Source organism: Anser anser (genome assembly GCF_964211835.1).
Source record: "Anser anser genome assembly, chromosome: 14".
Classification (NCBI taxonomy): domain Eukaryota; kingdom Metazoa; phylum Chordata; class Aves; order Anseriformes; family Anatidae; genus Anser; species Anser anser.
The window spans coordinates 6463354-6487592 of record NC_139735.1 but is presented as its reverse complement, the minus strand read 5'-3'; the positions used below and the strand labels follow the sequence as shown (position 1 = coordinate 6487592).

The 24239-nt window shown below is 47.3% G+C and overlaps 1 protein-coding gene across 2 annotated transcripts in view; it reads left to right on the top strand.

Annotated features, from left to right (window-relative positions):
- The window catches only part of GLRA1 (glycine receptor alpha 1), a 47958-nt gene extending 27528 nt beyond the window's left edge, over positions 1 to 20430 (top strand). The window contains exons 4-9 of one of the 2 annotated variants that reach the window (XM_083798883.1): positions 2236 to 2459; positions 4077 to 4159; positions 5137 to 5274; positions 5799 to 6013; positions 6700 to 6846; positions 10432 to 20430. In XM_083798883.1, coding sequence (XP_083655009.1) covers positions 2236 to 2459; positions 4077 to 4159; positions 5137 to 5274; positions 5799 to 6013; positions 6700 to 6846; positions 10432 to 10722 — 1098 coding nt within the window. In that variant the 3' untranslated portion in view covers positions 10723 to 20430. Of the gene's footprint in view, positions 1 to 2235; positions 2460 to 4076; positions 4160 to 5136; positions 5275 to 5798; positions 6014 to 6699; positions 6847 to 10407 lie in introns of both variants that reach the window. The other variant, XM_083798882.1, reaches the window with a different exon arrangement.
- Positions 20431 to 24239: the final 3809 nt, after the last annotated feature.

Below are 24239 nucleotides of genomic sequence, written 5' to 3'. Positions count from 1 at the left end.
ATTTCCTCCTGCAGCAAAGCTTGCCTGCGGTATCACAGACCATTGTAGAGAGATTGGCTCCATTCCCCACCTTCCAACACTCCATCAGGCTGAGAACACTTCTGGGCAGCTACCCCTGAAGTTTCTTCCAAACATGAGTTTAATTTGTGTTGTACATGACATAAGCCCCCATCTAGAGCTGACCTGCTAGCATCCAGCTTATTTGTAGCTGAATAAGCAAAACAACCTTTTGCTTTCTACCTATTAGGTCAGTGACACTGATTTCCCCTGACTGCAATGACTGCAGATCTTTACACACAGACGAGGGAGAACTGAAAGTATGAGTTGTTCCAGGAGCTGCTGTGTGCCAATGGGAAGTGGCAATTCAGGGTTGTTTTCCTCTGTCAGGTTTGCGTGATTGCACTAAGACCCTCTATCCTAGCTGTCTGCAGCTATTTACATTTTCTGCAAACACATTATCTGGAGGGGATGGACATGAACAATTAAGTCAGAGGGACCCACTAGGACTCATGAAGGTGACATCTGGAATATCAGCAGAAGGAGAGAGTATTGCAACTCATTCATGTTCAGAAGTCTGCTCCTTTTAGCATCAAGTCCTTGGTCCATTTGCTGTTGTCATAATCACGAATGTCATTAGCAGCTTCTCTGCTCCAAGGATGCAGATGGCACTAAGTTGCCTGAAAAAATAAAATAAAATAAAATAAAATAAAATAAAATAAAATAAAATAAAATAAAATAAAATAAAATAAAATAAAATAAAATTGTAGAACATAAGCTATGAACTTCCCTGACCAAAACCATGAAGCATCCAAGACACAATCCTCTCCCAACCCTCCAGTGTGACCGGACCATGAAAGAGTCATGTCCTCCGAACAAGAGGCTGTAGGTTCCCAATCAAGTGAGCACTTGAGGCAGCAGAGTCAGACTGTCCTCTAAATGAACCCTTCCACTCCAGAGCCTTGTGTTCTCCAGACGGAAAGAACAGATCTGATGGTGGAGTCTGGGGGAGCCCTTCAGAGGATCCAAGTATTGTCTCACGGAAAAAAGGTCCTAGTGCCTGCAGGAGGTATTAGTTACTGGCAAGCACATCAGAGTCCCTCCATTACCTGTCACTTAATAAAAGTCTTCAAAGGACATCAGTATTAGAAAGGCACCAGAGAAACCCTTAATCATGATAATAACTATTAATTTGGGCCAGGGCAGTGGAATTGGTTTATTATCTGCTGCTTTTTAGACACAGCTTGCATCTATACTTAGAAATGTCGATTAATTTATGGACGTGGAGCTTTTATCCCTCTCCTGATAGCTGCCAGGTCCTCTCCCCATTTAGATTTGCTGGCTAACTTTCCTATGTGAAATTCAGCAGAAAAGAGGCATGCAGATCACCTTGGGAGAGAAGAAACTATCTTTAATTGTTCAGGAGAGCATCCGGGACGTTTGGGCTAGACCTCAGCAGCCAGTCTTGTCCAGGAGAGCTCAGGGGAGCTCTAAGACAGAAGGTTATGAAGCAGATATCACTTAGTGTGGTGCTGGGGGGCTACCTACAATTAAAGATGTCTAGCCTACAAAATCTGTAGCATTTATGACGTTTTGACTTTGGAGAGGGGAAAACAGAACACCTGCTTATGGTTAGGAGAGGAGACTCTATGCACATCCCTTCCGTGTTCGTACTCTCATTAAGGGCATCTGGTCCCATCAGTTCAGCCGAGTTACCCTTACATTAGTGCACACACAGGTCTCCCTTCCATGGACTGACTGTGTCACTGAACCTTTTTTTTTTCAAGTCTGAAGGAACCATAAATAGTCAGAAAATGGGATGGTTCAACACTGAAAGGAAGCTGGCTTCCATGTCTCTTTCCCCTCAATTCTCTGCCACAGCTGTCTTGCTGATACCAGCCCTTATGACATCTGCAACTGAGCGTTGCTTCTCCAGCCCCGGGGTCTGGACTAGAGGTCTTGACACTTCACACACAGCTGAAGATTGCTGTGATGGAAGGATGCAAAGATGGACAACTGCACACGCTATGAGATAGCTGTAAGCTACAGGGCTAAAAATAACAACAGCAATTGAGAAATATTGAGAAATAATGCCAAGAAGGCTTGCCATAACTTGGGAACATAGGTTTAGCTGTTTGGTTTTGAGAGCAATTTTAGCACATGCCCACCATTTCTCAGCACTTTCAACCTGCCCTGAGCACTGACTGTGTTTCTTTGCTCCCTGCTTACACCATGCAGGATTACCGGGTGAACATCTTCTTGCGACAGCAATGGAATGACCCACGGCTGGCATACAATGAATACCCTGATGATTCTCTGGACCTGGACCCCTCCATGCTGGACTCCATCTGGAAACCTGACTTGTTCTTTGCTAACGAGAAAGGAGCCCACTTCCATGAGATTACCACAGACAACAAGCTGCTGAGGATCTCCAGAAATGGAAACGTCCTCTACAGCATCAGGTGAGGTGACTGACTGGGGAGGGCTCCACCAAATGGAGGAGGGTAGAGCTGAGATCCTCCTGTATATGCCTAACATGAGCAAGTGGAGACTTGGAGCATGCCACTGGATAAAAGGAATTGAGTTGTATTTTTTTAGGTGGGAGAGCATTCCATTAACGGTGTCATAGCCATGTGGTGGAAAGGGACCTCTGGAGGTCCTCCTGCTGCGGCTATGGTTATGTGCAATAGTCAAACCTTAGTTAGGGCTCTCACAAGAAGGTGGACTTTGTCTCATGGACCCAAAGCTCAGCAGCCTTAGCCTTAGGTTCACCCAAAAACACCCCCAAGGATTTTGCTCCCTGATTCCTTCTCAGCACACACTTGTCCAGCATGTGTGTGCTGTCTGTCTCATGGCATAGCTGCAGCCACAGTCACCCCTGTGTCACATCTGGAAGATATTTAACGTGAATTCTTCCCAAGGGGCTTGTTTGAAGACATAATTGAAGGCTTATCTCTCTGATTGATCAAAGATGGAGTCCCCTGCCAAAGATGCATTGAGAAAAACAAAGTGGACAAAAGCTAGTGGTGGTTCTTTTCTGCTCAGGTGCTAGTTTAAATACAGAAAATGCAGTTGCTTTCATAAAAAGAACATTTGAACAGGTCAATTCTGTCTTCTTTCACAACATCTTCTGTCACAACATGCCCTGTAGGTCTGATAGAAAAATTCAATTCCTGTCCCCCAGGAAATTCTGCTATTTCTAGATGAAGGCAAAGAGCTGAAAAATTTGAACACTCTAGCTAACAGCATTTTCAGCATTATCAAACCAAATAACACAAGTCTAGCTATCTGAATCAAATCATTTAATATCAGCTTGTAGAACCAAACAAACAATTTGAGCACAGATCACTGTATAGGGCAGCACAGCAACACACCACAGGAAATGGTAGCAAGCCATTCCAAAGAATAGACAGCACCAGGTGGAAAATGGAGTTTGAAAGGCAAAACTAAAGGTCTCAAGAAGTACAGTAGGAATTCAGGAAGATACAGAGATTCATACTGACTTACCAAAGGGCATTTTCCTTGCATAAAATCCCACCAAAGTCTCCGTTTTCCCCCCCCAGAAACCTGTGAACCTGACCAAATTTCCTTTTTCTTTCTTTTTCTTTTTCTTTTTTTTTCCAGCATAGAAATGTTCTGTTCAAAGATTTCCAAACAGTCCAAACAGTCCCAGTCTCTAGAAATGTATCTGGGGGGTCCATAGGATAAGTCTGGGCTTGCTGTTAATCCAGACTGTTTTGAGCCTGAGGCAAGAAATGAAGATAGAAGCAGCAAAACTGTTTGATGTGGGAGCTCTCTGTTCTGCACTGTCCAAAGCAGTATTACAATGAAACACCACCTGCAGCAGGCAACTCGGATGGCAATTATTTCACAGACCCAAATTCTTGGCATTTCTTTCCAACACCATGTGTGAAAGCTCAGGCAGGGAAAGGGTAAATAATCAGTCATTCCCTCCAGCACTCCAGTGTGTCTTGGGCAAAGTACCAACCTGTATACAATGTTGGGTGTCTGAGAGTGTTCATCCCTTCATCAGTACCCCAGACTGCTTGGCACTCCCCTGTGCTCTCTTCTCTCCTCAGGATCACGCTGACTCTGGCCTGTCCCATGGACCTGAAGAACTTCCCCATGGATGTACAGACGTGCATCATGCAGTTAGAAAGCTGTGAGTCCTGCGCATGTCTCCATCTCAGAGAGGAGACAACGTGTTTCCCCTCTCCCTCTCCTCTGCCATCACCCTCCCCAGCTGCAGCTCCTTCCCAGATCAGCCTTCACTGGGCTCTCCCAGCATGGAAGAGAGCAGAGGATGGACAGCTGGGACAGGCTTGCTCTGCTGTGTGTGCCTGGGGCACCTCTCTTCCAGCCTTGTTTCTGCTGCTCCTCCCTGCTGGCATGCCCTCTGCAAACCCCACACAATCATCTGCATCTACATCTTCGGCCAACGCCAGCAATAATGTTTGCCATCAGAGACAGAAAGCTCTTAGAAAAAATGAGGGCAAAGTCAGTTCAGATGTCACCAAAACAAGAACCAGACTCTAAACTGCTTCAAGCCAGTGTGTGGTTAGAGACCCCCACTCAGGGGTTCATCGCTCTTTGCCCCATCCCAAGAAGTATTTGCTCAGGATTTTCCATTCATTCAGTACATGTGACATTTCCTAGAGAAGCTAAACCTCAGAAGGTCCCGTGATAGAAGCCCTGGCTCGCTTGTATTTACATTGGCCTTTCACTTTGGAGGAGAAAGGTGAAAGTGCTCTCAGCTGCAAATGGGATGTTTTTCTCTCTAGCTGAACATTTGCCCCTTTTACATGCTGCTTTTCCCAAAGGAGGGAAAGACGATGAATAACTTCATTCAGAGAAAGAGGTCAGGTTTGAAAACATAAACAGCTCAACCATCTCATTTCAAGTAAAAATGTCAGACTATTCACTGAACACCATCACTGCCCCAGCAGAGGTCATTGCCCTAGCTTTTACCACATGCATAAGCAGTTCTGCTTCAACCGAAGTCCCACCCATTACAGCATTGCCTGGGAACACCAGGTTCAGCCTCTGCCTCCAAGCATATCTCTCTTCTACAAGTCTGTCCCTTCCCATGTTAGTATTTAGTATTTATTTCACATGCTATTTGTTCCATCCTCTCAACAGTTGGCTACACAATGAATGATCTAATATTTGAGTGGCAAGAAAAAGGAGCCGTGCAAGTTGCTGACGGGCTGACATTGCCTCAGTTTATCCTCAAAGAAGAAAAAGACTTGAGATACTGCACAAAGCACTACAACACAGGTCAGTACTCTTCACCCTTAGCCCCTATATTCATCAGAGATGAATTCAAGACCATGCATTTGCCAGAATCTCTTGCTAAGTCTGATGGCAGTCTGGTGACATAAGCCTTGTTCTACCCAGCCAGGAACAACATAACTAGAAACACACATAGATATGTTGCCAGTAAGTATATACGTATATAGACAATAAAAAGCTAATAGACACAAAAATTGGAACCATCTTGTCCCCGTAACATCTGGATCAGTTCAAGGGAGTTTGGCTTGGACCTTTTCTCCCTCCATTTTCTTTTGTCTTTGATGCAAGGGAGCAGGTAAAATTTAACTGACAAAGGACGTACTGTCAAAAGCTTGTTTTGCTATGTTGATTTATGTACATATTTCCGAACTTGTCAGATGATGTTTATGTCCTCGTCTCACAAGATTCTGGTTCTAGGCAGTGTGAGGAAAGTCCCCAGACAACAGCTGAAACCAAGAGGCTCACCGTACCTTACCAGTAACTTTACATTTATCTCCTGTCATTCTCAGGCAAATTCACCTGTATAGAAGCTCGTTTCCACCTGGAGCGGCAGATGGGCTATTATTTGATCCAGATGTACATCCCCAGCCTCCTTATTGTCATCCTGTCCTGGATCTCCTTCTGGATCAATATGGACGCTGCACCAGCTCGAGTTGGCCTGGGGATCACCACAGTGCTCACTATGACCACTCAGAGCTCAGGCTCCCGAGCGTCACTGCCCAAGGTAAGGAACACCCTTAACCTCACTGAGGGGGCAAAACGATCACTCTCTGGGGACAGAATATGTGTAAGCCACAACACAGATCCTCCTGCTCAACACAAGAGGTATTCTGCTGCCATTGCACTATCCCAATTTAAGGGCAAGCAGAGCAAATTCCAGCCTCCTCCTACAAATAATTTAGCTTAGTTTCCATGACAAGCAGTAAAACTTTCCTTAAGTGCTCAACCCAAGATCCACTGCAGCTCCCAGAGGCCAGGAGCTCTGCACTTCACAAACACCTGCAACAAGCAGACAGGGATATGCACCATACAGTTCAGCTTTTATCCACTTTTTTTTTTTTTTTTGTCCCTCATACTTGCATAATAGCTCTAAATTTGGCTGCTATGAAGGGCTTCTGGTGTAGTCAGTTTAGATTTCTATTTTCCCTGCGTGTAAACCATTACTGTGAAGACATGGATAAATTTGCAACTGTGAAATTATTGCTACTAATTACTCCACAAGAAGTTTCATTTACCTATTAGTACATTCATGTTAAATGAGATAGATTTTGTTATCCAAGAGCAGATGTCAACCATACCATGGCTTGCCCAAATTCTTCCAAAGACCTGGAAGTAACACGAACAATGACAAACAAAAAGGCATTTGGATGAACATGCCATCACATCCCTCTCTCTCCCTCTGACTCCTAGGTGTCCTACGTGAAGGCCATAGACATCTGGATGGCCGTGTGCTTGCTGTTTGTGTTCTCTGCACTTCTAGAGTATGCTGCCGTCAACTTTGTGTCCCGGCAGCACAAAGAGCTGCTCAGGTTCAGAAGGAAGAGGAGGCATCACAAGGTAATACATAAGGCATGAAGGACACGGCTGGAATCTGTCCCAGCAGAACATCACTACATGGTCAGCTGGCCAGGGAAGTCCTCGGTACATGGTCAGATAGTAAAGGGAGTCATGCATCAAAAAGCAGGGCAAACTTGATGAATTGTGTCTTTTAACAGTCTGCTGACCACAGGGGTCTAGCAAGCTGGTTTTTGTTAGCTAGCCAAGCATTTTAAGCCAAAAGGGTTGTTCTCATCAGAACAATTTTCACACAGAGAGATGTTCTGGTCTGAGTTCTCCTCTTCAGAAGACACAGTGAGGGCTTGGGGGGAGGCAGGCAGGGAGCTGGGAGGGATGCCTGTCAGAGAACAGCATCCCCCTGAAAGTCAGCCTACATTAGCCCGGAGGTAAGTGACACCTCTTTTGTTTCTGTCATCTCTGTGTTCAAAAGCATCTGCTGCTCAAACTGACTGCAAATTCCTCTCGGAAGGAAAGAACATTCTGCACAGCCTTAGCCTCGCTCCATGCTCATTGCCATGACTGATGCCAACCTGAGCATGCATGTCACATAGATTGTACCCCCTGCAGCCTGGACTCTACTAGCTTTCAGGCTGAGGTACTGCAGCTGAGATCGCATCTCAAAGGATGCACTAGAAGGAAACATAAAGGTGACTGTGATCAATTAACAACTGCCCTTAATTAACTAGCAGAATCAGGTGGCAGTATCAGTTTTTATCACCAGGTCTGAGACACTGCCCTCAAGCTAACATGACAAAACAGTGTAATTTTTAGAAAGAAACACTGAAGATTGAGCTGAGGAGGGTCTCAGGATAGCTCCTAGGAGATCAAGGTTGAAGCTACCCTGCCTAAAACATTTCTTATAAATATTTGTCTAGCCCATGTTTTAGAGAGCCCCCTTTGAACAATCCCATACAGAGACCATTCATTCCAGAACTTCTCTGTCTCAGCCATTAGAAACCTTTCCCAGGGTCTAACCCATCATACAGCAGTTCACAATGCCTGCCTGGAGAACTAGCAGCATTCCAGGAGGCAGCATTGGCTAAAGGGCAGGCTATCAGCATGCCTGATTCCCTGGCTTTTTGTAGATTTGCCTCTGTCTACAAAACAGGAGATGACTGTTCAATTTTCCTTAGTCCAGCCAGGACCTGGGATAAAGAGTATTGCACAAATGCAAAGGAAAAGAAGTAACAGATGGGACCATCAGCACCCGTTAATTTTGTCAGAGCAGAGTGAGACCCTGCCATCTCATACTCGACTGGGGCTATTTTTGTTTCAGAAAATGTGTCCTGATTAATAGAACCAAAGCTAAAACCACTCAACCTGGGTGCCTCATAGTGCTTGTATCCATTTATCCAGATTTAAGCATCCTCTCTGAAGCCGTGCTGTTGTATGCAGATCACTCTGGACTAGTGTTGATAAAACAATGAGGAGGAAAAAAAAAAAAACCACACTAATATACTGATGAGTTTAAAAGATATTTGCCAGAGATGTTCCATTGAACACAAGGCTGTTATTACAATCCCTGCCTAATCTCACAGCAATTTTAATTGGAACAAAGCATAAACAAAAACACTTGAAAAAGCAAAATGAGCAAGGTTTGCAGGCTCATCAGAAAGCTAGGAGCTGACTGCAAATATGCAAATGGATTAGTACAGCTGCCAGAGAACCTAATTGCTCTGTCCCAATGTCCTGATGTGTCTGGGTAGCTCTGCCTGGTTCAGACGTGACGCGTGAGGCTGAAAACAAATTATATGTTGCAGTGATCTGTCCTGGTTGAAGAAGCTGGGTCAGACTCACATTAATAGGCCTACCCAAACCAAAACCTACTAGCTGTTCTTCACAGCTCAGCACCCCAGACCATGTGTCACAGTCTGGCAGTAGCACAATGAACAGTCTGGCACTAACACAAGTGAATCCAGATACATCTGTTTCTCGCTTTCCTGAGAGTTAGATTCAAGATGCTAGCTCATTCTTGTCAGAAAGACTCCTTTTTTTCCTCTCTAAAAAACAAAAATAATAATTAGAAAAGCTAATAGCTAAATATATATTTATATTAAATAAAAAATAGCTAAATAGCTGCTGCCAGGGTTTGATTGGTTCTTTCCACCTCTTACCTCATTCTGCCTGGAAAGAGAGGGAGAAATAGACCAGAAAGTCTGACTAGACAACTCTCTCTTTGAGTGTTTGAGTGTTTTTGGAGAGCCAGGCCAAGGATGCCAGCCCAGCCTGGACAGTGATGTGAAAGCTCTCCTGATAGTGATTGAAAGCTCTCCCTGATTCCCCAGGGCCGAGTGATGCCAGTCACTGCTGCCAACCCCAGCACCGCAGCAAGAAGAGCAGCAGCCCAGGGCCTCCTGCATCCACCCTGTGCCACCAGCCAGAGATGCACGGGGTGATGGCAGCACAGCCAGAGCTGCTGCGGGCAGCAGGGGGGCCAGGTACCCCTTCCCCACCAGCAGTGCAGGTGGTTGTGGCCACCTGGCAATGCCTGCATCACCCACCATCAGCTAATCAGGCTCAGCAGGTCTCTGAAACAAATAGGCCTGCTGCTAGATCATACAGCTCGACAGTTTGCCTCTGTATTTAAAAAAAAAAAAAAAAAAAAAAAAAAAAAGAAAAGAAAGAAAGAAAATGCTTGACTTTGTTTGGGTTGTTTATTTTTGCTTAGATAACACCAGTGTGCTCTTCCCTCTGCTTCCCCACCCCTGAGCGAGCACAGTCCATCCATCCCACGCAGCTACCCGCTCGGTACAGGGGCCATCCAGAAAAGACACTCTGCAAAGAAATAAGGACGGGAAATTTCCCCGTGATTCCATGATTGCATCCTTGTGTGCAAGAGAATAGGGCTGCAAGGCCTCTGCCAAGAAAAACAGTAACAACATTTGCTTTGAGATTGGCAAATAAGGGATTTTTTTTCTGCTCATTAATTGGAATTAGCACAAGGAGCCGTGTCTTAGCATTGGCACACGGAAGGGAAACTTCTGCCGCTCGCCTGGCAGAGGGCTCATGAGACAGGGGCTGAGGGGCTTGGGGATATCCCGCAGGCAGGCGAGCTGAGGGTTGGCCCCGTGCTGCCTGCAGAGGTCTTTTCCTGGACAGGCCGTGCCGCCCGCACGTCCATGTAACTCTGTAGGAAGCCTCCTGGTGTGGCTTCGACTGCGTGAGTTCCATGGAGCCCCCTCCTTCTGGGCGAGCTGTACCCCGCAGGCAAAGCAAAGAAGGTGCTGCTAGGAGCGGGGGGAGGGAGGGCCAGAAGCAAAACAGGGGATGCAACTGGAAAAAAAGAAACGTGGTACCGTAAACCGTTCGAGTATGTCGAAGATACCAAGGAGGCTGGAGTCGTTCTGCTCTCCACGGGGTGCCTGGATCCCCTGCTTTGCCTCTGCGCATCACCCAGCTGGCACCCCTCTATAAGGCTGACCTCCCGGGAGCAGAGGTTTTGGGTTTGCCCACCAGTGCCGAGGTCGGGGCTCGACGGAGGCGTCTCTCCCTCGAGAGCAGGGCATTGCCAGTGGAGAGCCTTATAGCAAGGGTGCACTGTCTATATCTCATTTTAAGTAGAGTCCCATGCTCAATCTGTTTCAGGAGGACGAAGCCGGCGAAGGCAGGTTCAACTTCACCGCCTACGGGATGGGGCCGGCGTGCCTGCAAGCCAAGGACGGCATCTCCGTCAAGGGCGCCAACAACAACAACACGGCCAACCCCGTCCCCCCGCCGTCCCGCTCCCCCGAGGAGATGCGGAAGCTCTTCATTCAGCGAGCCAAGAAGATCGACAAGATCTCGCGCATCGGTTTCCCCATGGCGTTCCTCATCTTCAACATTTTCTACTGGATCATCTACAAGATCGTCCGCAGGGAGGACGTGCACAACCAGTGAGGGGAGGGGAGCAGCTGGGAGGGAGAGAGCAATCCTTTATATATGTGCAATAGCAATGCAGCAATGCATGAATTTAAGAATGTGGCAATATCTACTAAAAAAAAAAAAAGGGGGGGAGGGGGGCTGGGAGGGACTTTTAATCGTGGGAACTGAGGATAAGCGGCACAGGGAGGAGAAAAAACAGCTCTTGATCTGGGGAGTGCAAGGGCAGGGGTTAGTTTTACAGCATAGGAAGGTTTGGATTGCTCCAGCTGCAATCCAAGCAGTGTAATATATTAATATATATTCATGCTTAATTATAATGCAAAGAGAAAACAATCAAAAAAAAGATAAAAAAATCCTTTTTTTTAGCCTATTAACAGCTTAGATTCTCAAGTCACTGGAATGATCCATAATTCCATGTGCAGAAATGATTGCAATTACGCTTTATCTGACTTTTGCTATAGAAAGGCCATACTAGTTAAGCACGTGGGGAAAAAAAGCCCTAACAAAAGAAAAAAAAAAGCAAGAAAATCATTCTATGCTTCTCTAGGTTTTGCACTTTGAAAACTGGATAGACGGGGAAACTTAAGAAAGAGGCTGTGGGTTGTTGTTTATTTTCTGTATTTACTTTTTTTAGTCACGGGTTTGCCGATCAAACATTTTGTGACTTTTGGATAGAGGAAAGCAAATACATTCTGTCTCTCATCCCCATCAGAGAGCATCCAATGGGAAACTCGAGAAGGACATCAGAGCCTTCATCAGAAGTCACAGGTACCTTCTGTCCTTTTAAACGACCTGGAAAGATTTGACTCCCAGGAGTCAGAAATACTGTTCAGACCACTTGATGATGAAGGTTTTTTAAAACAGCCCTTTTTTTTTCTTTTTCCCAAACCCCTTTCTGCCATGTTTGTTTACAATATGGGGGGATAGAAGTGTGGGGTGAGTTAAAGCATAAATTATATTTAAAATGTAGGGAAAACAGGCATATTCATGCCTTGTCACAACAGGAACGGGCGAACGGCAATATTCTCAGTACGGGGTGGGGGGGAAGGTGTGTACAGAGAGAGAGGCTGTTATTTTCAGACATTTCATAGCCGTAGTATTAATAGCTAAGTCGGGCCAATGGACCCGAAACTCTATTTTTGTAACTATTTTGGTGCTGCATTTAGCTTTAACGTGGATGGGAGGCTGGAGCAGGCTGCTTTGCCCCTCTCTGCCACCCGGCAGAGCCCCGGGGCGGCTGGCACGGGGTGCTGGGGATAGGGAAGGAGGGGAGGGAGGGCGGGATGGGGGCGGTGGGTGCCCACTGACGGGGGAGCAAAGGGGTCTCCCTTTGGCCAAGTGGTGGCACAGGTTGGCGCCAGCGTTTGGGGTGGGGGGGACACGCAGGGGTATTATTTGAAAGGCTGGCTCGGGTCTGGCATGGGTGAGTGGGGGGCTTGAGGCCCCCCTTGGCTCTGTGGGACCACGCTCGTGAGCCGGGCTGTGGCACCCGGGGCGATTCAGTTGCGTTCGTTTGCACTTTAGCGAGGCGGGTAAAAGGGAGTGGGAAGGAAGAGACAATCAGTCTGCACTGAAGCACTTGGCGTGGGGTCTGGACTAGGCACTACAGAAAGGCAGAGAGATGAGCGGCACCCGGGGGGCTTCCACTCTCCCTCCACCTCATGCTCAGGCCCGGTGACCTGGGCTGCGGTCCTGATGCCTTCCTCAGGAGCAGACGGGTTCATCGGGAGCAGACAGGCTCCTGCTTGCAGAAGTTGTGTCCCCACAGCAGCTGGAGCAGCTCATGGTGATGTGCCAACCCCGGCACTGCCAGCTCCAGCCTGGCCCAGGTCAGCAGCCTCAGAGCCTGGGACGGGAGGTGGGAGCCCCCCCTCAGCCGCCGGTGGTCCAGGCAGCTCTGGGAGACCTGGGTGCCAGCATGGGGTCGGTGCCGAGGGGAGAAACCACCATGGCCAGGCAGAGGGACACCCATCCCCAATGCTGCCAATTCAGCACCTTTCACCAGCACTAAATACACTTTATTTAAAAATAATTAAAAAAAAAACGAAACGAAGAAGAAGGAAAAAAAAATCACGATGGTCACTGTGTGGACTAGGGCAAATGGCAATATTTCCTAAGGTTTTGGCAAAGGCCGCCTAGCTTTCTGTCTCCGTTGGCACTGCTGGGACAGGGAAAGGTCACACGATACCAGTATGACCCAGTACATCAGCCCCTGCCCCTCTTTCCTCTATTCGAGCAGCAGAAAACCTGTGGGCTGGGGATTTCTCCTTCCCCTGGCAGACTGTGCCTTCCCGAGGAGGGAGACCTCAAGCTGTTGAGCAGAGCTGTTATTTGATGCTAGGACAACTTCCTGAGACTTGGCTGGAGCCCAAGCCTGCTGCCGGCTCGGGGTTTGCTCACTGAATTATTGAGCCCCTCCTGCATGCGCGAGGGACGGTCGTGCCAGCCGTGGGTTGTGCAATTGCTTTAACCAGCTCGTCCTTGGCTGAGACATTGAGCAAAACCGAGGAGTTCCGCTACCCGCCCCCGCCCGGCAGCAGGGGAATGACCACAATTCACTGTTACTTGGACAAAAGCGGTCCTTGCCTCTGTGCCCAAGCTTTGCACGCAGGAGTCAGCAGTGTGGGTGTGCTTCACACTACGTCTGGGTGTCCCCGGGGCCTCAGGGCACAGCCAGCTCCAGGTTTCCTCGCAGGGTGACTTCGCCCCAGCACGTCTCTGTGCCCATCCTCTGCCTAGCCGGAGCTGCTGCAAGGAGCTGTCTGTCGGTTGTTAACAGATCCCATGCACCGTGCTCCCACCCATTCAGGTCTTGATCCTACAGCCCAAGGGTAAGACCAGAGCAAGGAGGAGGAACCTCCTGCCTCGTCCGTCTCGTATGTTCCCATCTCATCTCGCTCTGCTCTGGCTAGGAGGGGGGGCAGGAGACATAGATAGTCTCGTGGTTACTGCTTCACTGGAGCTCCGGTGTCACTTCTTGGCACTGGGTAAGGCCAAAGGAAGGCACATTAGTGACTGGAATTGCCAGAAAGGTGCTTGTATCTCCTGCTCATATACAAGCACTCTGGCTGCTAGTGGAGTCCATGGGAATTCAGGGACAGAAACGAGAATTGCACGCTTACCAGCCTGCCTCTGCATCCACTGCAACTCTGCCAACCCCTCGGCATGTTTTATGCTCACCATAACACTGTTTTCTCTTCATTAAGCAGCCAGCTTCCACTCGGGCCATTTTCCAGCCCCAGGGCTGCCCACATGGTGAAAGGGAGCAGCACTCGTACAGCCCAACGTGAAACATGCAGGGTTTTGGCAAAGGCCAGATGCTGCTGACAGCTGGCCCACAAATGTTCTGCCAGATCACTTCACCACGTAGACAAGACCTTAGGTTGTCCTAGGAGCCCCTGGAAAGTCTGTGAAGTTTTCAAAATCAAACATTTTTCCCCATCTGTACTTCCCTGTTTAGTCGCAGCATTGCAACAGAACTTGCTTTGATAATCTATCTCCTAAGTAGGCTGCTTCAGCAGTGCCAACAATTATATTTATTAGTAAAAATGTACAGGATTTGATATTGCAGGGTAGCTTCCAGGCATGTTGATGGAATTTAACTCAGTACTTGTTAGCTTTCTTTAAAAACCAGGCTCAGAAACAAAACCTCTGAATAAAATCAGTGGTCGGGCTGGCAGTAGAAAGAAAATAAGGTCCTAATTTGCTTGGACTCTTCGGAAAAAACATAGCCTCATCCCAAAAAAAGCATTATTTCCAGATGTTGCTGAAGATGTATCACTTCGTGAGCAGGAATTATTTTTGCTAACTGTGGAAAAGGAAAATAAGGTAGGATAAATTTACTATTTCAGTCAGGTAGATGGGTCCTTCACTGTTTAATTTCTGACCAAAGCAGGTTTCCAGCTAGGATCCCAATCCCAATCCCATGGACATCCATGAGAGGTGCTGAAAAGGGTCCAGGACAGACCAGTAAGCGTGTGGTGTGCTGCAGACTGCAAGGCTTTGCCTTGACACTGGCACAGCACCGGCTTGCCTTTAAATACGCGGCAGGGCCATTCATTTCATGGGTCTCCTGGTGCCCGCACCCCTCCTGTCCTAGAAGCCTTTGCTGGTCAGGGCTGGGGGACTTTGCTCCTACAAGCATCAAACAATACCAAACGCTGGATGTTCTCATGTCCTGTGAATAGAAACAAAGTGGGTTTTTGTGTTTTTTTTTTTCTTTTTTTTTCTTTTTCCACAGACTTTTCTGGAAGGTTTTTATTTTGTTTTGTTTCTTCTGCCACTTCTGAAGATCTTTATTTTTGAGGCAAATCCAAGGACCAAGGAGGACCATTCTTGGCTTCCTAGCGCTGGTAGAAAAAGATTACAAGCGTTTACAATATAGAGATTTTTAAAAAGAAAGGAACATGTGATAGGAGAAAAGGATATTTTAAACGGTATCATTTTTCACAGATTTTATACAATCATATTTTTGTACTGTGCTACCATTCCTTAATAAAACACAGATCTTATCCTTATGCCAAATAAAGACAACGCAATCTCTTTCAATATCCATCACTCCAAGACTCGCTTCCAGCAGCAGTGGGTAACGCAGGCCGAGCCTTGCCTGCCCCACAGCACGGCCCTGTGGGGGGCTGTAGGTTTGGGGTCACTGCCTGCCGGCTGGACACTGCACATCTCCCATCCAGGGGCTGCAAGCAGCTGGTCTGGCCTCACGGTAGTGTCCCAAAAAGCTCAATTCGGTGAGAGAAGTACCTGATCCCTGCTGGAAGGCACCCTGCACTCCCATCTTCTCTAAGGGAGATGTGAAGGGTATGTTACGATGCTCCCGCTTCTCGATAGATTCCCATCATTTCTCTGGAGACAGCACACTACTTAAGTAGAAAATTAAGCGCTTGATTGTTCTTCAGGGTGAGGAAATGAGCACCAAAGCAGAAGCTAATGAAGTTAATGAATAGCAAAATTAATGAATGACACCTTCAAAATTACTTCAGGTCCTTTAAGTTTTCTCAGCCCCCCTCTCTCCTTCTGAACAATTCTCTCTTACTGGCAGTCTCATCACATCTCTTTTGCTCAAATGGATCTAGGCCAGGAGTCCCTTACCTCACTCAAAGTGAGGTAACCAAAAAAAAAAAAAAAGGCATTTTTTCTACATTTATCCCCCTTCTTCCTCCTGAACTTTCATTTCCGTGAGGTTTCGTTCCTCAGCTCTGCAACCTCGGAAGGGCCTGGCAGGGATAGGTGTCTTGGGAAACACAAAGAAATAGGAGAATAACTATTCCTCCAAAGCAGGCAGGGTAACGGTGACCAGGAAAGCGCTCCCATAGCGAAGCGTGCGTGAAAAGCACCCTTGGGGAACGCGAGGGTGGGCCAGCGACCTCCTCTGTGAGCGTGCCCTGTGTGAAAGCAAGTTGCGCACAAGTCGGAGAGCAGGCACGCTTTGGGGCTGTTTTCCCTGTATAGCTCCATGTGTTCCAGTGCCCCAGCTGCGTGGCAGCAGTTTATGGGCAACGGGGTTGTCGTGTTCCCAGCACCCTGCCGCCACGGCGTGCAGCAGAGGGCCCCAGGAGGAACAGGCTGCCGTGACGCAGGCACTGCGTGCGGAGCTGTTGCACGGGGCCATTCCCGCTGGGAGGTGCTGGGATGAGCAGCCCTCGGCTGCTCCCACTGATGTGTGCAGCCTGGACTGGGCGATGCTGGAGTTAGCTTGGAAATGGGATGCCCAGGCTGAGCCAGGTGAGAAATCCCAACCCGGGCTCTCCCTTGCAGCAGGCGTCCTGGTTTGTAGGGTCTGCCTCTCTGCCAGCTCGTTTCTGTCCTCGCTGACCGTGTCACCTTGGCCCAGCGTCGTGCTGCCAGCCCCTGGTACCGTACCCTGGTGGAGGACAGGAGTTGTAAGGCAGTTGTAAGGGGGAAGATTTCAGCATCTAGCGAAGGAAATTACGGGTTCATTTGTCATATGAGGATTCTGGTGTAGATTAGGAGAAAAGGGGAAGGAAGGAGAAAGCAATAGGAGATTTGTTTGTATGCCTCAACACTGTCTTCTCCTGGCATTCAAGGTAGAAAGTGCCAATGTGTATGAGCAGTAGTCAAAGCTATTATCAGGAATTAAATTGTGTTTAATAAGTGGCCATCGAGTCAAGCAAGCCTGGGCTGCAGCCCTCATGCGCTTTAAAGTCAGGCTTCAGGTAGAAACGATGGGCTCGTCCCTGCAGTATTCCTTCTTCTGGGAATATTGCAGAGAGGGCCCTGAAGCCCATCCTGGGATAGGGCCAGCTCCTGGCAGCGGTGGAGACGAGGAAACCAGGGCTTGACCCAGGCCAAGCACAGGGAAAGTGCATGCACTGGGAACAGGTTCAGCACAAGGGAGCGATGCCGTTTTGGGGGAAGACAGGGATGGCTTCATAGCAGTTTAGCGATCCCTCCAACAGTCAAAGCGTCACTGGTGGGGCTCGAAGGCTGTGCTTAGCGCTGTCACTGCTCTGCTGCTACTAGCAGTAAGAAGCCACTCAGAAAAAGGAAAAAAAAAAAGCACAAGGGAGAGGGAAAGCTACTTCTTTGCAGTGGAAGTTCACAGCAAGGGGAGGGGATAAAAATCCTACCACCAGTTCCCAGCCTCAGGTTCAAATAGGTTGGCACTTCCAGTATGAAATCATCCATCTTTTACTGGGTGTGGGATGACACCACCATGAATAAAACATCAGCCTGGCTGGAAATTAGCTCTTATTTATACAATTTTAGTGGCAAGTGTATCAGTAGCTTACGGCAAACGAGGGCAGGCTCTTGACCTGCAGAGGGACCTTGGCTACGCCCGGCTGGGGCACGAGGCAGCGCCACTGACTACGTGCTCCTGCTCAGCGCCGCGAGCGTGTCAGCGCTCCTGCAGGTGAGTCAGGCTTGGCACGGGCAGGGACAGGCAGAGCCGGCCCGCAGCTCCCGTCTGAAGGGCACAGAGCTCAGTGACTTGTGGGGCTAGGGCGCTGGGGAGCTGCTGCCACAGCAGCGCTGTAGCAGGCTGGAATCACCTGCCGTGATGGGTCTGTGGGAGGATATCTGGCTTTTCTAGGCACTTGGGGCATCGCCGGTTCCCCCGTGGGTTAGGCCATGTCCTGCCCGCCACGAGTACGAATCCAGCTGTAGGCTGCAGACCAGCTCAGCCAGCTGGCCTGGGTTGAGCACACCGCAGAATTTGAGCACTAAATTATAGCTCCAGGCACGGAGCAGGTAAGAGCCTGGATCGACCTGGCAGTGAAAACACCCTCACAGTGACAACAACATTGGAGGCCTGATAGTGGCCCTGCACGACCCTGGTGTAGCCCTGCAGAGACCAACAGGCCACGACTTCCAGCGCTGGCAGCAGCGGGGCTTGGGCTTCAGGGTTTCTTGCTTGATACCTAATCCACACACAATGACCTTTATCGAACTAAAACTATGCAATGTTAAACAGATTGTGTCCAGGGCAGTACCTTAGCCCCTCTCCTGCATATGCATTTACAATTTTTTTAAAGCGTCCTAATCACAGGTACTTGTCAAGGGGTAAAGAAGCAACACGAGGCCCTAAGGAGTAGGACTAGCTCTGGGGCTTGTGACGTGCCGGAGCTGGACACAAGCGCGTTGTGACCACTGCTTCTAGGCCAGCTCTGCTCGTGAGGCTGCAGTGAGAAGCAGGCAGAGGAGGCCTAAGTTCAGCTCAGTACCAAAGAGCAAGGCAAGGGCAGGGAGCAGGAGGATGAAAGGAAGAGCAGATCAGGACCCAAACAACAGACAGGAGCTTCTAATAGTTACTCATTAAGCGCAGGCAGGCTCGCAACCCCAGTCCATGCAGTCCTTGTGGGGACTGGGGCTTTACAGTACTTTACAGGTGCTTGTTCCTCAAGGGGCTGGGGTGAGAATTCATGAGGCTTGACTTGTCCCATGGGGGGGAAGAGGTAGGATAATCCTGGGCACTGTCATCTCTGAAACCAATCCTTGAAAAAACAGCACATAACAAAGGGAAGTGAAGGAGAAGGGGCAAGAGCCATAATGTAAGAGTGGTGCTGGAAGCACATCTCTGAGTGACTGCACCCTAAGGTGAGGGACACGGGTACGTCCTTCATGGGCAGGAATATCATGAGATCTCTTAGCAAGTCCTTGTTCAGATGTACACACCCACTTTCCCTCAGCCCCACAGGTGTTTCTTTGTTTTCTGATAAAAAATAAAATGGGAAGGGAGCACAACTGCCCTTGCTTTGTGCTCACCTAGGCTGGGGAAACAACTGAACAAGGGCTTTGAAGCTCTTCTCTGCCTTTGCCTACAGTGAACTTGTGCTGTTTCCTTTCTGTCATGCTGTTCCTAAACCTGAGTATGTTTCTGTCCAAAATGTTTGTGTTCTTCCAAGGCCAGGCTGGGAAAGTCCAAAGCAGGGAAAAGAAGCTCAGAAGCAGCATACCCCAAGCTGACAAATCCCTGTAGTAGCCTACTTGAAGCGGAGGACTAACAACAGCATCTCCAGCCTCCTTTGCAGTCCTCCAGCACTGAGCAGGGTTCTGAGCTGGGTTACTAAACTCATCAGGGCCACTGAAAGATGCGTGCGTTTCAAACACGTGGTTGGTACATCCCTCCTCAGCTTAGTTTGAGGCAGGAGGTTAATTCAGGGATCTGTCAGCTTTGGAAGTGTCCAAACTAGATTTTTTTTTCTGGAAATTAAAAAAAAGTTAAAACAGTGATGTTCCGTGAGAATTTGAATGGTAGGTGTGTAAGCCACCTTTTCCTCACTGAGGAGAGTGATCTGTTATGCTTGAACTCTGCCTCTGAGCTTGGTCCTGCTGCTGAGTGCAGGGTCAGAGTCTCGCTGTACAGTCAGCACAGCACTCCCTGCAAGGGGTGCAGTAAGTCAGGAGAGACGGGCCAGCTCCAGAGCTGCATCAAGTGACAGCCATGGACATTAAGGCACAAAGGCCAAGTGACTTAGCACACGCATGTGGAATAAATTATCTGAAATGAAGCGCCTGGAGCTTCTCAACCCTGCTGTGAAATGGAGTTCATATGCAGGAGATAGAAGCTTGTGTTTCCTGAGCCTGGCTGCAGTACGCTGAGAGCAACCACGGCTGCCAGAGCTCACCTCTTCTTTCAGGGACTTACTGAGCTGCAGGAGAGAGATGAATTTGTTTCAACAGAACTGAAACAGAAGGCAACTGTGCTAAAAGCCATTCACACGTGCATTTGAGCTACAGCAAAACTTTGAGTGAATTAAGAGACTTATAGAGAGAAGTGAAGAAGCAGCGACACACCAAGGACTTCACCTGAAAATGGCCTGACATGCAAAGGTCACAGCGCATTTCATCGCGGATTACCATCCCTGCAGCATTGGTGAACACCATCCTGGAAGCAGCCTTTGAATCCTGAAAGATGCACAAACCTGTCCCAAGCAGCTGTTCGTAGCCACCCATGCGAGATCAAACAAACAGCCATAAGCAGGCATAACATCCTTGTGGACAGTGACATTTTATGGACTGTGTTGTCTACTCACATCCTACCATGGTGTACAGCATATCACGCTTATTATATTAAAACTGAGATGAGGAGTAGTGAAAAAACTTATGCATAAGTGATATAAAAAGGAGGGGAGGACCCAGGAATTTCTCCCTTCCAACTACAAACGCACATCCATTTACGTTGTTTTGTAAATGAATTTATCTTTAGAAGAAAAATAAAAATACTTAAGATATTTCTGTTCAAAACAACCATTGCACATCTGGTTTTACTTTCAAGGGGAGATACAGATACGCAGCAGGAATACTTTCTAATTGAAAACATACAAAACAAATAGAAGTGGGAACATTTCAGCACAAAGAGAGCATTTTCTTTGTGTCCTTATTAAACACCACCTCAGTTTCCTAAAGCTTTCCTAAAGTATCCCCCTCATCTGTCAAAAACCCCAAAGAATCTTGTATCTCGGGGTACCTCCCAAAAACTTTAGGTTTCCTTTTTCTCCCAAGTTGCGTTTTGTTCTCTTGCCCGTATCCCTCCCATCTGTAAGCCATTTGTATGAAGAAAATCTTTGTTTCAAAAAGCTTGACTTAAAAAGCTCATTTGTTCCAAAATACAACAGCGCCTTGATACTGTTTATACCGGGGACAGCCAAGGGCTGTGACAGATGAGCCGGGCTGCATTGAGCAGCTGCTGCCTGAGATGTTACCGGCTGTCCCGTCCCCGTGCCAGCGGTCACCGTCCCCCCAGAGAGGGCAATACAAGTCCAGTCACCCACCACTCTCAGGTGGAGCTCAGGGAGCAAACACAGCACTTGCCAAGAGAGACCTCAGCTGTGGGAGAGAGCCTCCTGCAGAGGGGCAGGGCAGGTAACAGCATTATATCCCTCCTGACAAACCCACCCATCAGCACCCCTTTACCAGTGGACTTTTGTGAATACAAAATCTAAGCTACTTCTGCAATTTGTTTAAAGATTAGGACACAGATTAGGACACTTCATAATCAGAATACAAGTGGCAACAAGGCTGGAGCCTTTTCCTTTCATTCCCTAGTCTTACCGAAATCTAAGAACAGAGTCATGGCATTAAAGCTACTTTATTTTAGTCATCTCTTAAGCACAGAAAAAAAGAGGTAGCTGTTGCTAAGAGAATAAAATTCAACCTCCTTTAACTTCCAGTAACCTTCTATAAAACAGGGATAGAAACAGTTCACATTCGCCTGCTTTAGTTTGCTTCCTTACAAGGTGGCTGCTAAAATACCAGCTTCTCACAGGGGATCATCAGAAAAGTATTCACAGAGTAAAAATTAAACACTCAAGTTTAGGTGAAAGGGAAGAGAAAAAGGAGGCAATGCTCATGTGCTCTTGAACTCTACTGGATCATTAACAGCAGTTTTCAAGAGGTATAATGGAAAAAAAAGTCAATGCTTAGTAGTTTTCATGCTACTCTCCCCTCAAGAACAGAGGGAAGAGCAGAGAAATACAGAAAATGCATAGTGCCCCCCACTTAAAACCTAAGTTTTTTAAAAAGAATAGGTTAGCTTAATCATGAAGTACTTTCCTGCCTAAATACCTTTAAAATAAGCCTCCCTTTTCTACAGGGAGTGGTTATATATATTATATAAATAAAACAAAATTGGCAGGCCTCACAATTCAACTAAGGACATTTTGCTACATTGGTCAGGGTGCAAAGCATCTGCTTCTTTAGAAGCAGCATTTTTAAGCCATGAGGAAATAAACCCGTACCTTACAGTTTGCATTGCCACACAAAGTGGCCGGTTATTTTTCTTGCTTGTAGGATTTCTATTTTAAAGTTTATTTCAGCAGTATGAAGGTGAAATGTAAAGTTTCTGCTGTTACATGTATATGTTTATTGAATCATACATTCATGCTAATACCAGTTTTAAAAAATAAAAATTTCTCAAATTCTCTCCCTAGACTTTTAGTGCCAGAGATTCAAGGCTACAGCCCACACTGCTGGTGCATTTGTGCTAATACAACACTTCATGAAAGCAAGGCAAAGGACCAGTTTTACTGTTAAACCTTTAATTCTGAATAATCTCTCCCATCTGTGACCTCCTGAGCTCCACCCCACACAGGAATTCCTGAAGGACTGAAGATCAAGTCCGGGCAGCAGCAGTGTCAAGACGAATGTCTCACATTTCCAGCCTGTGTAAGACATTGCTCTGGTCTTTCAAACAGCACTGACAGTTACCCAAACACAAAGTTCTGTTGTCGATATGTTTACAGTACCCTGGATTTCAGTCTCAGAAGACTGGTGGTACTTCCCGCAGACCCAAACTAGGCCTTAAATTCTCATACAAGGGGAAGGAGGGTGCACTTCACATGCTTTTCTGCATGTTTGGGTACAGCATTATTTACACATAGCCTTAAAGCTTTTGGGAAATGAGCTGACCGTGGTGCAGACACCCAAAAGGACTTTTTGAAACATTAAAGGACTGCCACTCGCATCAAATCGAACAGACAGACAAAAGTATTTTTCAACAGTCAGGTGCTTTGTCAAGTCTGAAATATCCTTGACAGAGCAGCAGATCCCACTGGGCATGGCAAGGTGCCTTCTATGCCAGGAAGGAAGGGCAACATTCTGCTCTTTAAATCCATTCTGAGAACACACCAGCACTCAAACTGTTATCTTCAAAAAATAGTCTGAAAGCACTTCACTCAATTATTGTTTTGTATCTCAAAACAAGCCATTAACATCCCCCCAAACACACACGCACCCTTGCCTCATCTTCCACACAACACACAAACAAGATTATCAAGATCTCAGAGTAGTTTTTCAAGTTACTGGCCAGAGTAAGAACGGTGCTGCTTGGAAGTGAAATAATCACTGAGATAATTTGTGCATGCTTTAGCAGGAAGTAATTAGGGAAACTGCCAGTGTGTCATCTGCTCTTAGCCCCAGGCAGCAATGTGTAAAGAAAGAGGAACTAAGAACCACGTTTTTTTCACAAAGATTGTCAGTCAGGTACAGGATCAGCAGCTCCGGAGATCAACTCTGGATCTTCCTACTTGCACCAAGAACCATCCTTTTCACCAAGGAAAGCAAACTCAGGTGTAAAGGGGATCAAGCGTAAAGGGCATCCCTTCCCTATACCACTGCTGAAGATAGTTCCTCCTTCAGATTCAAGTCAAAGCTTGCTGTTACCACACAGCATCTTACACACAGGCTGTTTCTTACTCCAGTAAGAAGTTCTCTCTGCAAAGCCCCACTTCCCAACCTGAATCTCATGGCAGGACACAGTCCCAAACACAAATTTCAGTTCAGCTTTATACAACAGCCCCGTGCAAGTCAGCTGACAGTTAAAAGGTCTCAAAAGCAGCTTCCCTCTGCACAAGCAAAAGGGATTAACTAAACCTGGTCAAGGGCCTTGCACAATTAACCTATGAAAATGCAAAGGTAGCATAGCTTTCAGTTCTGCTTTGGGCAGTATTAAGTATGGCTGTACAATAAACTCTTATTTCTACTCATCTTATGCTATTAAGAACAGTCCAAAGAGGCCAGATCACACTAGTCATAAACCGAAGAGCCCCGTGCCCTCAGAAGGGCAGACCATTAAGGTAAGGATCACGAGGTGGTCCTTGCACTGGGCACGATTGCGTGGGTGTAAGTGGCCTAAAGAGAAGTTTGACCAACTTTTCTAGAATTTCCTATATTGCAGGGAACACATCACAGAACAAAGTTTCACCACCTGCATTAAAGCGGAGGTGCTAGCAAGGAGTCCTGTTCACCTGAAGACTCCCCGCAGCATTTTCTGTTCAAGAACAGCTGCTAGAATTTTTTGTATTAGAGGTTATCCTTCTTGTAGGTACTCTAGCCCACTGCAGCCAGCTGAGGCAAACCAAATCACACCTTCTTCAGAGACTTCACCATTAAAACATACACCACTGAAGACCTCAAACAATAGATATTGCGGTTTTAACAACACAGTCAAAGCACAAACCAGAAAGGGCCCAAGGCTACTAAACTTTAAACAAAAAAGCCAATATGACATTTTACAGAAGGCTGTTTCAGCATAGCTGGTTACTAGGTAGTCACAGAAC